Below are 17764 nucleotides of genomic sequence, written 5' to 3'. Positions count from 1 at the left end.
AAAAAAAAGAATTGGAACAAAAGCTAAAATCAAATGAGATAACATTCCTGAGCTTAAAAAAAAATTACAGCAAGGTGCAGACTGAAGACCTCAGCATATTCTCAGGCGAAAGCAGTGACGAGAACACGTGAAGATCCACATTGCAAATATTTAAAAATTAGAGCCAGGGCTGGACGCGGTGGCTCACGCCTGTAATCCCAGCACTTTAGGAGGCTGAGGCGGGTAGATCACCTGAGGTCAGGAGCTCAAGGCCAGCCTGGCCAATGCGGTGAAACCTGTCTCTACTGAAAATACAAAAATTAGCCAGGTGTGGCAGTGTACGCCTGTAGTCCCAACTACTCAGAAGGCCGAGGCAGGGGAATTGCTTGAACACGGGATGTAGAGGTTGCAGTGAGCCGAGATCGAACCACTGCACCCCAGCCTGGGTGACTTGAGTGAGACTCCATCTCAAAAAATAAAAAATAATAAAAATTAGAGCCAGGTGCAGTGGGTCATGCCTGTAATCCCAGTGATCTGGGAGGCGAAGGCAGAAGGATCACTTGAGGCCAGGAGTTCAAGACCAGGCTGGGCAATATTTTTAAAAATTTTAAAACTTAGCCAGGCATGGTGGCACATGGCTGTAGTCCCAGCTACTCCAGAGGCTAAGGTGAGAGGATCACTTGAGTCCAGTAGTTCAACACTGCAGCAAGCTATGATTGTGCCACTGCACTCCAGCCTGGGCAACAGAATGAGACCCTGTCTCTAAAGAAAAACGTTTTTAAATAGAAGGATTTTACTCACCATGTGCAGAACCTTAATCTCACAAGCTACTTGCCAGATAACACTTAATACATGATACAATTCTGGATTTCGGGGATCTGCCATTAGTTTCTAGTAAAAGGAAAATAAAAATTACATGTTATACACATCTATGATCAATTAAAAACAAATGCTGAATCTTAATAGGACTATCTTAATGACATCTAGACATTTAAGAAAAGAAAACTAGAATTAGATGCAAAAAGCTGGGTGCAGTGGTGCACGCCTGTAGTCCCAGCTACTCGAAAGGCTGAGGCAAGGGGACTGCTTGAGCCCAGGAGTTTGGGCGTTCCGTGTGAGATGACTATGCCTGTGAAGAGCCACAGCACTCCAGCAGGGGCAACGGCAGGCCATGCGGGGTCACGCTTGTAATTCCAGCACTTTGGGAGGCCAAGGTGGGAGGACTGCTTGAGCCTAGAAGTTCAAGACCAGCCTGGGCAACACAGTGAGACCCCATCTCTTAAAAAACAACAACACACAGTGTTAAGGCTGACCTGAAAGGATGAGGTTACCTCAATGAATGGGAAGGCACTCCGCAGAGAAGAAACCACGTGTGAAAAGGTCCATGGCGAAAGAGGCGTGGGCCACTGGAATATAATCCTAGCAGCAGGAATCTAACAAAGTATTTCCTATTTTTCTCCTTGACTTTCCTTTGTTTAATAGTGTATGCAGAGCCTCAAGTTCCTGAGGCCCCCGCTGTCTTTCCACAGCTAGTAAATATGTACTTACTAAATGGGTCTGGGGGAGCAAATCATCCCTTCATTTTTTGCCCCACTATCCTAATCCATAGCAATACAAATAAGCATTATAAAAATCTTAATCTTACTTGAGTCTTAATAGTACTATCTTCATAGCATATAGAAATTTAAGCAGAGAAATCTAGAATTAGATACAAAAAGCTGGCTGCAGTGGTGTGCACATGTAGTCCCAGCTACTCGAAAGGCTGAGGCAAGGGGACTGCTTGAGTCTAGGAGTTAGGGGATTCAGTCTGAGATGACTGTGCCTGTGAAAACCACAGCACTCCAGCATGGGCAACACAGCAAGACAAATAAGCATTTCCCATCAAACCGGATTAACAGATTAATAACATGACACATTCGGGGCAGAAAAGAAAGATGACACTCATAGCAAGATCAAGGTTGTCAGGAAGACCTTCCATTACAGAGAACTGAACTAGAGTCTCAAATCTTAGGCTCGGTGTGATGGCTCACAACTGTAATCCTAGCACTTTGGGAGGCCGAGGCAGGAGAATCACTTGAAGACAGGAGTTCAGGACCACCCTGAAAAACACAGCATGACCCTGTCACTACAAAAATAAACAACTACCTGGGTGTGGTGGTGTGCACAGGTGGTCCCAGCTACAGGGAGGCTGAGGCAGAAGGGTCACTTGAGCCCAGGTGTTTGAGGCTGCAGTGAGCTATGAACATACTGCTACATTCAAGCCTGGGCAACAGAGCAAGGCCCTGTCTCTAAAAAAATTTTTTTAATGTTTTAAAGTTAAAAAAATTAATTTAAAAACTCCTTAAATATTTAAAAAAAAAAAACCTGTTAAAACTAATAAATTCAGCTGAGTGTGGTAGCTCACACCTGTAATTCCACCATTTTGGGAGGCTGAGGCAGGAGGATCACTTGAGCCCAGGAGTTCGAGACCAGCCTGGGCAACAAAGTGAGACACCGTTTCTATTTAAAAACAAAGGGGGGAAAAAAAAGAACCTGGCTGGGTGCTGTGGCTCATACCTGTAATCCCAGCACTTCGGGAGGCCGAGGCAGGCGGATCATGAGATCACGAGTTTGACACTACCCTGACCAACATGGTGAAACTTACTAAAAACACAAAAAAAGTAGCTGGGCGTGGTGGCGCATGCCTGTAATCCCAGTTGCTCAGGAGGCTGAGGCAGGAGAATCACTTAAATCGGGAGGCAGAGGTTGCAGTGAGCCAGGATTGCACCACTGCACTCCAGCCTGGGTGACAGAGCGAGACTCCGTCTAAAAAACAAAACAAAACAAAACAAAACAAAAAATCTAATAAATTCAGCAAAGCTGCAGGATACAAAAATCAGTTGCATTTTTATGCACTACCAACGGACAATTCGAAAAACAATTCCATTTACAAAAGCACCAAAAGTAACTTAAAAGTTAGTAATTAAAAACACAAATAAATGAAGGCCAGGCACAGCGGCTCACACCTGCAATCCCAGCACCTCGGGAGACTGAGGTAGAAGGATCACTTGAACCCATAAGTTCAAGACCAGCCTGAGCAACATGGTAAAACCATCTCTATAAAAAAGACAATAATCAGCCAGGCACAGGGGTGCACGCCTGTAGTCCCACCTACTGTGGAGGTTGAGGTGGGAGCATCACCTGAGCCTGGGAGGTCAAGGCTTCAGTGAGCTGTGATCCTGTCACTGCACTCCAGCCTGGGCGACAGAGTGAGACCCTGTGTCAAACAAAAATGAAAACAACAACAACAACAAAACCCACGAATAAATGGAAAGACATTTCATATTCGTGGATTGGAAGATTTAATATTGAATACTGTTAAGATGTCATTACCACCCAAAGCAATCTCAAGATTCAATGCAATCCCTATGAAAATCCTAACATGTTTTGGAGAAACAGAAAAATCCATCCTAAAATCCATATAGAATCTCAAGGAAACTCAAATAGCCTAAACAATCATTAAAAATAATAAATTTGGATGAATCAGCCCCTGATTTCAAAACTTACCAAGGTAACAGTAGTAACACAGTGTTGTATTGGCCTAAGGACAAATATTTAGATCAATGGAATACAATAGAGCCCAGATATAAAATCTTACACATATGGTCAAATCATTTCTGGCACCAACGCCAAAGCCATTCAATGGCGGTAAAGAACAGTCTTTCCACAAACGGTGCTGGGAAAACTAGAGCAAAGAATGAAGCTGGACACAGAAACCATAAACAAAATTTACTGAAAATGGATCAAAGACCTAAACAAGAGCCAAAACTATAAAACTCTTAGAAGAAAACACAAGGAAACCTTCACAACACTGGATTTGGCAATGATCTATTAGCTACGCCACAGGTCCCCAATCCCCAGGCCACGAACTGATACCAGTCCATGTCCTGTTAGAAACTGGGCCACACAGCAGGAAGTGAGCGGCAGGTGAACAGGCGAGGCGTCATCCGTATTTATAGCCGCTCCCCACTGTTCACATCACTGCCTGAGCTCCACCTCCTGTCAGATCAGCAGCAGCCCTAGATTCTCATAGGAACGCAATCCCTATTGCGCATGCGAAGGATCTGGATTGCGAGGGCCTTATGAGAATCTAATCCTGATGATCTGTCACTATCTCCTATCACCCCCAAGTAGGACCATCTAGTTTCAGGAAAACCAGCTCAGTGTTCCCACTGATTCTACATTATGGTGAGTTGTATAATTATTTCATTATATATTACAATGTAATAATAATAGAAATAAAGTGCACAATAAATGTGATGCACTTGAATCATCCTGAAACCATCCCCGCCGCCGTCCATGCAAAAACTGTCTTCCACAAAACCAGTCCCTGGTGCCAAAGATGTTGGGGACTGCTGAGCTACGTATGACACCAAAGGCACAGGCAACAAAAGAAAAAAGAGACAAAGTTGACTTCATCAAAATTAAACACTTTGGGCATCAAACGACACAATTAACAGGGTTAAAAGGCAACCCATAGAATGGGAGAAAATATTTATAAATCGTGTATGATAAGAGATTAGTATCCAGAATATATAAAGAACTCTTAAAACTCAGCAACAAACAAAATAACCCGTTAAAAATGGGCAAATGTCTTGAACAGACATTTCTTAAAAGATATACAGTCAGTAAGTACATAAAAATACATTCAACATGACTAATCATTAGGAAAATGCAAATCAAAAGCACAATGAAATACCACTTCATACCATTAGGAGAGGTATTACCAAAAACCCAGAAAACGACTCTCAGTAATGCTGTGGAGAAATCGGAACCCTTGTGCACTGCTGGTAGGAATGTCAAATGGTGCATCCACGATGGATAACAAACAATATGGTGGTTCCTCAAAAAACTAAAAATAGACTGGGCACAGTGGCTCATGCCTGTAGTCCCAACACTTTGGGAGGCTGAGGCAGGAGGACTGCTTGAGTCCCAGAGTTGGAGGCCAGCCTGAGCAACATGGCAAGACCCTATCGCTACGAAAAGCTAGGGCTGGTGGTGTGTGGCTGCAGTCCCAGCTTGGGGGCTGAGGCGGGAAGATCGCTTGAGCCCAGGAGGTCCAGGCTGCAGAGAGCTGTGATCATGTCACTGCACTCCAGCCTGGGCAACAGGGCAAGACCCTGTCTCAAAAAACAAACAAACAAACAAACAAAAACCAAAAAACCCACAAAAAACTAAAAATAGAATTACTGTGTGATCCAGCAATTCTACTTCTAGCTGCACACTCAAAGGACTTGAAGAGATATTGGTAAACTCATGTTCATTGCAGCATTATTCCCAACAGCCAAAAGGTAAAAGCAACCAAATGTCATTGATACATGAACACACAAACTGTGGTATATATATATATACAATAGATTTTTTTTTTTGAGACAAAGTCTTGCTCTGTTGCCCAGGCTGGAGTGCAGGAGCATGATCTCGGCTCTTGTTTTAGCCTCCCAAGTAGCTGGGATTACAGGCATGCACCACCACGCCTGGCTAATTTTTGTATTTTTAGTAGAGATGGGGTTTTGCCATGTTAGCCAAGCTGGTCTCGAACTCCTGACCTCAAGCGATCAGCATGCCTCGGCCTCCCAAAGTACTGGGATTACAGGAGTGAGCCACCACGCCCAGCCAGAATGGAATATTATTCAGCCTTAAAGAGGAATGAAATTCTGACACATGCTATAACATTGATGAACCTTGAAAACATTATGCTAAGTGAAATACGCCAGACACAAAGAAATATTGTAGAGTAAACTTATATGAGATAAAGAGAATAGTCAAATTCATAGAGACAGAAAGTAGAATAATGATTACTAGGGGACGCAGGAAGAGGGAAACAAGAGAGTTTGTGTTTAATGAGTACAGAGTTTTGGTATGGGATGATGAAAAGTTTTGGAGACAGATGATGGTAATGGCTGTACAATGGGAATGCACTTAAAACCACTCAACTGTACACTGAAAAAGCAACTTGAGTATAAGACTGCTCTGCAGAATTTAAAAACAATCTTAGACCCTCAAATGTCATGAGCCCTAAATTAAAATTGCACAGATTAAGAGTTCTCAGAGAAAAATTACAGATTCTTTCAGAACAAAAAATAGGTATTTGTTGATAACATACCTGGAATTCTTTTTCACCAATAAACATATTTACTTCTATTCGTCCAAATTTATATATAGAAGTACAGGAATACAAGTCATATGCGAGTTTCCAAAGTGCCCTTTTCTCATCTCTACTTGGGAACATTCCAACTACTTTTAAAGGGATGTCTGTTAGGAATATAAGCAAAAAGATTTGAATAAAGTTCTTAGCATTTTGTCCTATGTCCATATTTTATTGAGACAAACTAAGTTAACAAACTATATTAATTTCAAGTTTATTTCAATTAAAACTAAGCCTCAATATCTTTCCTTGGCATGGAACTTGGCTTTTGGGGAAATAAACTGGTTATCTGTGTCCAGGTGAGGTAAATGCCATATTCAGAGTCAGAGCATTTGCTCATAAATTGTATTAATATAACATAAATTATACATAAAATGAGCAGGGCACTGTGGCTCACACCTGTAATCCCAGCATTTTGGGAGGTCGAGGCGGGCAGATCACTTGAGGGCAGGAGTTTGAGACCAGCCTGGCCGACCTTGTGAAACCCCGTCTCTACCAAAAATATAAAAAAATAACCAGGTGTGGTGACACACACTTGTAATCCCAGCTACTCGGGAGGCTGAAGCAGGAGAATCACATGAACCTGGAGGCAGAGGGTCAGTGAACCAGGATCGCACCACTGCACTCCAGCCTGGGTGACAGAGCGAGACTCCATCTCAGAAAACAAATAAATGAATAAAACACAAATTTCATCAACAAATCAGTTATACTGCTAGAGAAACCTGGCAAATTCTAGGTATTTGCTTTAGTAAATTCCAAAAATGACCTGCTGTCCAAGGAACTGCTTCTATTCCCAAATTCTTAAAGAGCCCTCGAGAAGACATAGCAGGTGGTTTTATTACTCCACCACTTCTAGGATCTATTTTAAAGAAGTCACAGTGAATCACTCGTAGTTTTCCATCCAGATTTTTTCCTAAGGACTAAAGAGAGACAAAGATAACATGTTAAAAATTTTCAGCATTAAGTACACTTTGCAACAATTCAAAAAACTCTACTTCAAAAAACCAATAATAAAAGGTAAAAATAAAAATAATTCAATTACCTGTTTTGTTCTGTTTTGTTTTGTTTTTGAGAGACAGAGTCTCGATCTGTTGCCAGGCTGGAGTGCAGTGGCGCCATCTCAGCTCACTGCAACCTCCACCTCCTGGGTTCAAGTGATCCTGTTCCAGCCTCCCAAGTAGCTGGGACAACAGGTGCGTACCACCACACCCAGCCAATTTTTTGTATTTTTAGTAGAGACAGGGTTTCACCATGTTGGCCAGGATAGCCTCAATCTCTTGACCTCACGATACGCCCACCTTGGCCTCCCAAAGTGCTGGGATTACAGGCGTGAGCCACCACGCCCGGCTGAATTACCTTTTTACAAAAAATATTTCTACCTCCATAACGATGTAAAGAAAATATTACTAACATACCCAAAATTTAACAGAGGAAGTAAAAATCAATCAATACCTGAAAAGTGGCAAAAGTACAATATTACCAAGAAAAAGCCCCCCAAACAGAAATAACCTATCATAAATTTTTATTTATCTGTTTACTTTTTTTTTTTTGAGACAAGCTGTCAACCAGGCAGGAGTGCAGTGGCGCAATCTCAGCTGACTGCAGCCTTGACCTCCTGGGCTTAAGTGATCCTTCCACCTCTGTCCCACAAGCAGCTAGGACTACAGGTGCATACCATCACGCCCCACCAATTTTTGGATTTTTTGTAGCAACAGGGTTTCGCCATGTTGCCCAGGTTGGTCTCAAACTCCTGAGCAAAAGAGATCTGCCCACCTTGACCTCCCAAAGTGCTGGGATTACAGGTGTGAGCCACTGCACCCGGCCCCACTTACTTTCTTTATCATAATGGCTTCAGCTATTCAAAAGCTTTTCATGCCACTCCCTGACTGCTTAGTAGTGGCTACCTGAAGCACCGGGCAAAGATTCTGACACCATGGTTGGCCTCATATAGAGAACTGTGAGCCATCTGCTTCGGTCATGGGAAGAAAAAATGAAAGATATTTCACAGTAAAGAAAAATAATTAAAATATAAAAGTGAAAGGCAGATGGATTCAAGAGAATATCTTTTTTCTAGGGGAATCTAGTCAGCTATCCACCAAATAAATGAACTTAGCTCATCTCCATAATTTTCATTTACTTTTTCTAAAGACAGAAGCAACTATACACCTTGTTTGCTGGAAGAGGTCTAATATATCTCAGTCTTCTCACTGCTCTGATTTGCTCATCTTGCAGTAGTACTAGAGACCTTCATAGTTAGGGCAAGAATCAGTTATAGACTCCATAAACTTAATTTGAAGTTACAAAAAAAAAAAATCAGTAAGAAGGCATTATGTTTTTAATGTGTACATTGATGTTTCTGTGCACAGAAAATTCTATTAATATTTATTAAGGTTGGAAATGATGTAACTTAAAGTTATTAATGCAAACACCTAGTTTTTCTTAAGCATTTGCGTTCAACCTATATTATCCTATTTCTAAATCTAGTAAAATAATTTTTCTTCTTATTTTTTATTGAGATGAGTCTCACTATGTCCCCAGGCTGGTCTCAAACTCCTGGCCTTAAGTGATGCTCCTGTCTCAGCCTCCTAAGTGTCTGGGATTACAGGTGTGTGATACCGTGCCCAGCTCAAAATCTAGCAAATTTTGGCCGGGTGCAGTGGCTCACACCTGTAATCCCAGCACTTTGGGAGGCCAAAGAGGGCGGATCACCCAAGGTCAGGAGTTTGAGATGAGCATGGCCAACATGGTGAAACCCTGTCTCCACTAAAAATACAAAAGTAAGCCAGGGGTGGTGGCATACCCCTGTAATTCCAGCTATTGGGGAGGTGAAGTGGGAGAAATCGCTTGAACCCAGGAGGCAGGGGTTGCAGTGAGCTGAGATTGCACCACCGCACTCTAGTCAGGGTGACAGAGTGAGACTCCATCTCCAAAGTAAATAAACAAACAAAAAAATCTAGTACATTTTAACAATCACTTTCAAGGGGAAGTTTTAAAAAGACTAGAGGAAGGGAAAGACTGGGGGTGGAAATCATATACATTTGGTCACATTAATTTCGAGATGCCCGCTATGTGATCTAGGTAGAGGTGCCAGGTAGGAAGCTGCAGACCTGAATAAGGTGCTCAGTGGAGTGGTCCAGGCTGACGATATATAAATGTGTGGGAATTTGGCTTGTTGAAGGTAATTTAAGTCAGGGGTCTACACTAGGGAGAAACAGAGGACTAGCCCTGAAGGTAGAGTATGTCCAAAGTCTAATGACAAGAAACTGAAAATACAAGTAAGGAGGAAAACCAGAAGAGTGTGGTGTCATGGAAGCTAAAAGAAAGAGTACCTATCTAATGCATATGATTATCAGTCAACACATATAGCAAGGTTGTCTAACCTGTGGCCTGAGGGCCGCATACAACCCAGGACGGCTTTGAATGCGGCCCAACACAAACTTGTCATCTTTCTTAAAACATTAGGAGATGTACGCATGGACTTTTTTTTTTAAGCTCATCAGCTATTGTTCGTATTACTGTATTTTATGTATGGCCCAGACAGTTGATGTTTCAGGGTGGCCTAGGGAAACCAAAAGATTGGACACCCCTGACATAGCATTAACATAATCTTTCAAGTTATCAAAAAGGCAGTTTAATCTTTGTAATTAAGGAAAGCCACACGTGTGGTGGCTCATGCTTGTAGTCCCAGGAGTTTGAGACCAGCCTGAACAACATGGCGAAACCCTGTCTCTACTAAAAATACAAAAAATCAGCCAGGTGTTGGGGCGTGTGCCTGTAATCCCAGTTGCTTGGGAGGCTGAGGTGGGAGAATCACCTGAGCCTGGGAAGTTGAGACTGTAGTGAGCTGTGATTGCAGTACTGCACTCCAGCCTGGGCAATGGGAGTGAGACCCTGTCTCAAAAAAGAAAAAGAAAATGTATAAACAATGAACACTTTATGGCTTCAATACACTTGTTTGTTCTGATAGGGCACCATACATTCTTGCTTTAGCACCTGTCAGTTAACACTCAACAATTCAAACATTATAATAATCAAAGCTCTAGGATAAATAATTGAATTCATACAACAGATCACATTTGGAAATTCAACTGGATTGCATTAGGATTCAAGAACAGAATGGGAAAAGAACAGAGAAAAGGCAAGTAACCCTTGAGTTTCTACTAGTCATTAAGTTAGGTACTTTCCATTAAGTTTGTCTCATTTACTGGGTGCAGTGGGTCAAGCCTGTAATCCTAGCACTTTGGAGGCTGAGGCGGGCGGATCACTTGAGGTCAGGAGTTCCAGACCAGTCTGGCCAACATGGTGAAACTGCGTCTCTAATAAAAATACAAAAAATTAGTCGGTCGTGGTGGCGGGCGCCTGTAATCCCAGCTATCACCACTGAAACGCCTTTCAGCTTTCAGGAACAAACTAGGTGGCCAGAAGCATTACCGCTAAGAGCACCACTTTAAGTCCCTGACTTAGAGCCATAAGAGTTCTGTTTACCTACTGTTACTTCTCTTTTCACTCTGGCAAACAGATTAATTCACACAAAATTTTATTTGAATGGCTTTTCAATTTATCATAACAATGGTTACTAAAAAGTGAGAGAATATGTACTAAGGGTTGAATACAAGTTAGTGCTAGTAGAAAATAAGAGCCTTAATAGAGAAAAAACTAGTTCTAATCAAAGACTGGATTTAGTCAATGATGTTTATATTTTTAGCTTACATTTATAGCTTCAGAAACACTTTGTTATTGATATTCCTATCATAATTATTGTTTCAAAAATTCTCTAGTCTCTAACCTTCCGTTTTTCATTAAACAATTGTTTTAAAATTAAAGTTATCTTGAAGGTTTTTTTTTCTTTTGAGACTGAGTTTTGCTCCTGTAGCCCAGGCTGGAGTGTAATGGCACGATCTCGGCTCACTGCAACCTCCACCTACCGGGTTCAAGTGATTCTCCTGCCTCAGCCTCCCAAGTAACTGGGCATGAACCACCACGCCCAGCTAATTTTTTGTATTTTTAGTAGGGATGGGGTTTCACTATGTTGGCCAGGCTGGTCTTGAACTCCTGACCTCAAGTGATCTGCCCGCCTCGGCCTCCCAAAGTGCTGGGATTACAGGCATGAGCCTTGGTCCTCAGCCTTGAAGATCTTATAGAAAAAAGCAACTACTGTGTTACAGAATAACAAACTTTAAATAGAAACAAAGACATTTTAATACAATCTTAATTACTTTGTGAACATGTAGATTAACCTTTAAATATAGGCTTTTTTTTTTTCTCAAAACAGGATAAAAGTTATCTTCTCGTTTTTAATTTCCAAGTTGAAACTACAGATGACTATGTTTACTGAATCACATTTCAGGATCTTAAATCTTCGGACAATTATGTGTTCTTTTTTTCTTCACATTTTCGGAACTCCCTCAGATTTAACATCAATTAAATAACCTAGCTAAAACCTTGAACTCTTTTCAAAACAGTAAGTGGTAGAATAACAATAATTTCATACTCATAGTTTTAGAAGAATTAAACAACTGGATTTGACAGACATTTTCACAATTTTTTGTTGTCATGCAATTTTGGATACAGCCATTCTGCATGGTTTCACAAAGCTGGCATAGAGAAATATAAGTTTCCTAAGTTGAAACTGAAGATTATAAAAGAGGGAAGGAGAATGAGAGTAAGAGACTGGCTAAAGATGCAAAGGATTTCCACTTCTTCATTGTTATGTAAATGTGTCTGCTTTTTAAGAAGCACAATCACTGAAAAATCTATTTGGATAAAGCCTTCACTCTATGCAACTATATCTGACTATAGGCTGAGCATCCTTAATCCAAAAATTCTGAAATGCTCCAAAATGTGAAACTTTTTGAGTGCCGATATGATGCCAAAAGTGGAAAATTCCACACTCGACCTTCTGTGACAGGTTTGCAGTGAAAATGCAGGTGTACAACATGAAGATGAGGTCAGTTTATAAAAATCGAGGGAGTCATCTAAGACAAAGACCATTGTTAATAAGGCAGATGACTCCATAGGGAACTTTTTTTTTTTTTTTTTGAGACAAAGAGTGTAGCTCAGTTGCCCAGGCTGCAGTGCAGTGGTGTGATCTCAGCTCACTGCAACCTCTGAGTCCTGGGTTCAAGCGGTTCTCCTGCCTCGGCCTCCCGAGTAGCTGGGACTACAGGCATGCGTCACCACGCCTGGCTAATTTTTGTATTTTTAGTAGAGACGGGGTTTCACCATGTTGGTCAGGATGGTCTTGATCCCTTAACCTAGTGATCCGCCCGCCTCTGCCTCCCAAAGTGCTGGGATTACAGGCATGAGCCACTGCGCCAGGCCCATAGGAAACATTTTTAAAAGCCAGCCGGCAGAATGTCTCCTTATCCTTAATGGACCCACTTCTTGGTCCCTCAGCTGCTTCTGATGTTTCTTCCCGCCTAAGAAAAAATAAAATGTGGTGTACAGTAACCTTTTAATGAAAATACAGCATCCCAGGAGGAGACTGAAAGCCTGCCGCTGTGTTTCCACTGTTCAACAGCTGACACAGGGATTCTGATGCTGCTGCTATGCTGTTTAGTTTCTCTGAACACATTTTTTTGTTTTTTGTTTTTTTACTGTACTAATGGTATGCCATATTTTCTATTGTTAAGCACTTATGTGTGAATACGTGTAAGAAAATGATGGCTTATCAGGAGCATATAAATTCAGAGTCAGGAGCTAGGCACGGTGGCTCACATCTATAATCCCACACTTTGGGGGCCAAGGTGGGTGGATCACCTGAGGTCAGCAGTTCAAGACCAGCCTGGCCAACATGGTGAAACCCCGTGTCTACTAAAAACACAAAAATCAGCTGGGCATAGTGGCGGGTGCCTGTAATCCCAGCTACTTGGGAGGCTGAGGCAGGAGAATCGCTTAAACTTGGGAGGCAGTGGTTACAGTGAGCCGAGATCGCACCATTGCACTCCAGCCTGGGTGACAAGAGGGAAACTCCATCTTAAAAAAAAAAAAAGTCAGGGATGATGACGATGTCAAACAATCAGATTGTTCACATGGGTGGCTGACATAGTGACACCTTTGCTTTCTGATGGCCCAATGTATACAAATTTTGTTTACTGCACAGAATTATTTAAAATATTATACAGAATTGCCCTTAGGCCTTATGAATAAGATGTATATGAAACAAAAAAGGAATTTTTAGACTCGGGTTCCATCCCCAAGATATCTCATTATGTATATGCAAATATTGCAAAATATGAAAAAATTTGAAATCCAAAACAGTTGTGTTCCCAAGCATTTCAGATAAAAGATAATTTGTATGCCAACCTTTCTTGCCTTTGAAACCCTAAATCTAGAGGTTACACAGATCCATTAACCTAATATTAGCACTTACTCCAATTAGATTCCAAGCTCAAAGAAGAAAGGAGCACAGCGCAGCTTAGTAGAAATGGGGAAACAAGCCTAGGGATGCCAGTTATACGCTGTGTTCAAAGTCACCCAACTAGGCTGTAGCCGACCTAGAACTCGCAAACAAGTCTTAGAACTCCTCATGTTTCAGCCATTCAACAGCACTGAATATTAACTGTGTTCCAGTCTTTGGGTGTAAACAAGATATTTCAGAGATGGCTCCCTAAAAGATATTCTATTTAAAACACGGTGTGCTTAATTCTATTTCCTTAAACCACTCACAGGTAGTTGACCAAACAATAACATACGTTGAGAAACTAAAAATATACCTCCAAATGTGGAATAAAAGTTTTGTCACTTTCAAGGGCAACCACTTTGGCACCAGCTTCAAGTAATGCCTGAGTCAGGATTCCAGGACCTGGCACATTAACAGAATGAAAAGTTAATTTGCACAAGAAACAACATAATCTCTTTGAATACCAAACTTAGATTAGATGTTTCACACGTTATTATCTGATTTTAAATCTGACAGCATCCCCAAAGTAGATGTCACTCTCCTTTTTACATATAAGGAAACAGGAGATTATATACACTTATTTGACTCCAGCATCAAAAGTGGTGCAGCTTGGCTTTGAAATCATTGTCAGTGACTGCAAAACTTGCACTTTTTTTTTTTTTTTGAGACGAAGTCTCACTCTGTCACCCAGGCTGGAGTGCAGTAGGGCAATCTCGGCTCACTGCAACCTCTGCCTCCCGGGTTCAAGCGATTCTCCTGCCTCAGCCTCCCGAGTAGCTGGGATTACAGGCGCCCGCCACCACGCCCGGCTAATTTTTGTATTTTAAGCAGAGACAGGATTTCACCATGTTGGCCAGGCTGGTCTGGAACTCCTGACCTCAAGGGATCCACTCGCCTCGGCCTCTGAAAGTGCTGGATTACAGGCGTGAGCCACTGCACCAGGCCAAAACTTGCATTCTTCATCACCATGATTCACTACCTCTTAGAAGAAAAAAATCACAGCAAAATAGATTGCCTCTAGCCTATCACCTTCTCACAGACTACATGGATTATTTAACCATCAAAGAGATTGTCAAGCCTAAACAGAACTGACTCCCTATGATATGAAATGGTGCTTTAAAAAATTATTGTTCAAAAAGCCTATAAATCTTGTGTTCTTAGCATCCTGCTATGGTATATAGGGAATGCACGGAAGAATAAGATAACATCATTTTTTCAGCTGGCAGAGGCTTGCAACTCTTTTGGGGAGATAAGATCTAAGAGCCTGTTTTATCAAAATATCGTGTAAAGTGCAAACTGCTACAGAAATATTTTATGGTGTCATTAACGATACAGACTCTACGCTTATGTAGTGGGCAATCTCTCCAACAAAGGAGCTTCAAAGAAAGACCCGTATCTGGCCGGGGGCAGTGGCTCACGCCTGTAATCCCATCACTTTGAGAGACCTAGGCGGGACGATCACGAGGTCAAGAGATCGAGACCATCCTAGCCAACATGGCGAAACCCTGTCGCTAGTAAAAATAAGGAAATTAGCTGGGCGTGGTGGCGCGCGCCTGTAGTTCTTGCTACTCGGGAGGCTGAGGCAGGAGAATCGCCTGAACCCGGGACGCGGAGGTTGCAGTGAGCCGAGATCGCCCCATTGCACTTCAGCCTGGCGACAGAGCGAGACTTCGTCTCAAAGCAAAAGAACAACAACAAAAAACCCAGTATCTTAAATAGCACCCCAAGGAGAGTCAATACGTTTGAATAAATGAAGAACATCCAAGAAAATGCAATTCAGCGGGACTCACCTGGATTGCACTCCAGCAGTAGGTGTGGAGGTCTATTTGGTTTTCCCAAATAGATTTGCGCCAGGGTCTCAGCCAACCTCCGATCGGTTACGTAACGCTTAAAGTCTAAGCTGGACTTAGACGCCTTCTTTGGCTGATGCCTGAAATCCGGTTCGGGCCACAGCTGCGGAGAGGAGTCAGACAGGCCACAGCTGTTCCTCGCCGGCAAGTGCTTTCGCGTCGCCGCTTCAGACCCTAAAATGCAAAAGCGACCAGCGCCCGCCAAGGCGGAGAGCCTCAGCCGCCGAGGAAGCCCGGCCACTGGGATCCACATGTCCTTGTCTCTCAGGCCCGCTCCAAGAATTACCTAGTGCAGCTACTACAGTGAACCCCATGCAGGGTATCCCACGTGGAACATTTTCTGGCGTCCCTGCCAGGTCAAGCGGAAGTAAACACTAGAGCCCGAGCACGCGAACAGCGGAGCCTTCCTGCTTTTCTCCCTCACTTCCGCTTCCGCCTCGGCTCAGCTGCCCGAGGATTGTGAGTGGACCGTTGAGGAGAGCGACCGACCATCCGGCTGGTGTCCGAACTCGTACTCTATGGTTGTCCGCGCTCTGCGCTTCCTCTCTAGCCGCCAGTGCTCTATGCTCCGCGGTCGCGGGCTGCCATCCTCCAGCCGGCCAGCCGCGAGTGGTGCGCAGAGGGAGGCGGGGCGGAAAGGCGAGAGGTGTCTCCTTCACCGGAGCCACGGGAGACCCGAGCAAGCTCCGTGACAGCACGTCGGCCGCCATGTCGCCGAGTGGGGCTGGAAACAGACCCGGCGCCCAGCGGTAGCCGTCCTTGCGCCTCCGATTCCCAGGTGAGGAGAGGAGGAGCGGGATGCAGGGGACCCGCCGGCTCGCGGCCGGGATGGAAAGCCTTTCGGAAGCCCCTCGCTCCTCCCCCTGCGCTGTCCTCCTCCAGCCGCGCAGCCTCTGCCCTCCCGGTGAGGTGTAGCCCGGTCCCCTCACCTCCTCCGCCTCTCAGGTCGCCTGTTTTCCTCTCCTTTCTCAGCTACTGTGGGTCTCCTATTGCTGCGCGTCGCGCCAATTTCTCCCTCCCTAGGGGACTAGCGCCAGAAGTCGTTCTTCACCCGGCTCCTGGAGGAGCCTGCGGCTTCCACGGTCTCCATTCCTTTCTGTTCTGTGGCCCACAGCCCGCTCTCCCCACCCTTGTGGATGGTTTTCATTTCCCCCCCACACCTGGTCCCCCCCATCACCACCACTTTGGTTGTCAAGAACCGCGTGGTGTCTCCCTTCCATTCCTCTCTCTGGGCCAATATTTTCCTTAATTTTTTCAGTTTGTGTGTTTGAAAGACTTAAAGTTAAGATTAAAAATGAAGATTTAAAAGCTTACAATTCCTTTCTAAGCTTAAAAAGATTAAGACTTTAGGATGCTTATTTTATTCCTTATGTAAACTTAGTCAAACACATCGTACTGTGGAATGCGACTTAAAAGACCCAATTTTGAAGACTAAAAATAGGATGCTGTAATGGAAATTTTGGCAGTCTTTTTTTTTTTTTTTTTTTTTTAACCTATTGGGCAATGTTACAAGACACGGTTCTTTGAGAGTGTTTTCGGTGTTTCAGGATCAAACTTAGAAAGAGCTTTTACCCATTATCCTTACCACCAAGGCAAGAAACGGCAGCCAATCAACTCCGTGTCTTAAAATACGTACAATCCTTTCTGCTTACTCTACTGAGAGCGTAATTGAATTTGGCATTTAAATGCACAAGGAAAAGGTTCCTAAGGAATGTATCACCTAGCAAATAGTCTGAAGATTATACTCATCTGATGAAGCTCAAGCGGATAAAGAATTGACAACCAAATGTGACCTTTTGTGGATTATAAATTTGTTAGGACGTCATAGAAAATATCTCATCAACTGTTGTACAAACTCTGGGGACTCACTCGTTGGTCTTAATTTGCTTAAATTCTTTTTTCATACAGTTTTCTCAGTGACAATTTTCTAGAAGTGACTTTGCGTCCTCTGAACCTCTCTCCATTACTGAGCTGCCTCCCCCTCTCCCCTTAGAAAACATTTTCATAGATTCAGAAATACACTTTTTTTCTCCCCTCCAGGACCCGGAGTCCTAAGTATTTTTAAATCAGATAAAATAGAATTATGTCTCCATGGTTCACTCATAGAAATGTGTCGTTGAATTTCTTACTTTTTAAATATACTTTTAAAAAAACACTGTGGTCGCTGGGTATGGTAGTTCATGCCTGTAATCCCAGCACTTTGGGAGGCCAAGGGAGCACTTTGGGGGTCCAACTTGCTGCCGGGAGTTCGAAGCCAGACTGGGCAACATAGACTCTGTCTCCTTAAAAAAAAAAAAAAGAAAGAAAAAGAGAAAAAGGAAAATAAACATTGTGGTTAAAAAAAAAAAA

The 17764-nt window shown here is 43.0% G+C and overlaps 3 protein-coding genes across 8 annotated transcripts in view; 2 read left to right on the top strand and 1 right to left on the bottom strand.

The window, feature by feature from the left end:
- The window catches only part of TFB2M (transcription factor B2, mitochondrial), a 27963-nt gene extending 11828 nt beyond the window's left edge, over positions 1 to 16135 (bottom strand). For 2 of the 5 annotated variants that reach the window (XM_063665919.1, XM_054477604.2), the window contains exons 1-6: positions 15702 to 15890; positions 15356 to 15589; positions 13879 to 13967; positions 6930 to 7083; positions 6122 to 6270; positions 781 to 870 (exon numbers count right to left, since the gene is read on the bottom strand). In XM_063665919.1, the coding sequence (XP_063521989.1) occupies positions 781 to 870; positions 6122 to 6270; positions 6930 to 7083; positions 13879 to 13967; positions 15356 to 15589; positions 15702 to 15729 (744 nt within the window). In that variant the 5' untranslated portion in view covers positions 15730 to 15890. Of the gene's footprint in view, positions 1 to 780; positions 871 to 6121; positions 6271 to 6929; positions 7084 to 13878; positions 13968 to 15355 lie in introns of all 5 variants that reach the window. The other 3 variants (XM_054477611.2, XM_054477617.2, XM_054477596.2) reach the window with 2 other exon arrangements.
- Positions 15728 to 17764, top strand: LOC134739098 (uncharacterized). Its single transcript, XM_063661256.1, has 2 exons — positions 15728 to 15760; positions 15966 to 17764. Exons 1-2 carry the CDS (start codon positions 15728 to 15730, stop codon positions 16662 to 16664), a joined length of 732 nt encoding a protein of 243 aa, XP_063517326.1. The 3' UTR covers positions 16665 to 17764.
- Positions 16033 to 17764, top strand: part of CNST (consortin, connexin sorting protein) — a 116892-nt gene continuing 115160 nt past the window's right edge. Inside the window, exon 1 of one of the 2 annotated variants that reach the window (XM_054477554.2) lies at positions 16033 to 16193. The gene's annotated coding sequence lies outside the window, so the exon portion shown is untranslated. Of the gene's footprint in view, positions 16320 to 17764 lie in introns of both variants that reach the window. The other variant, XM_054477562.2, reaches the window with a different exon arrangement.

This window comes from Pongo pygmaeus, chromosome 1 (assembly GCF_028885625.2).
Source record: "Pongo pygmaeus isolate AG05252 chromosome 1, NHGRI_mPonPyg2-v2.0_pri, whole genome shotgun sequence".
NCBI lineage: Eukaryota > Metazoa > Chordata > Mammalia > Primates > Hominidae > Pongo > Pongo pygmaeus.
The sequence above is the reverse complement of the archived record's forward strand: the minus strand, read 5'-3'. Positions and strand labels throughout refer to the sequence as shown.

Coding starts and splice junctions, on each gene's coding strand:
- LOC134739098 (XM_063661256.1), top strand. CDS start 15,728: ATGCAGGGTATCCCACGTGGAACATTTTCTGGC. Junction 15,761..15,965: donor CACGTGGAACATTTTCTGGC/GTCCCTGCCAGG, acceptor CTTCCTCTCTAG/CCGCCAGTGCTCTATGCTCC.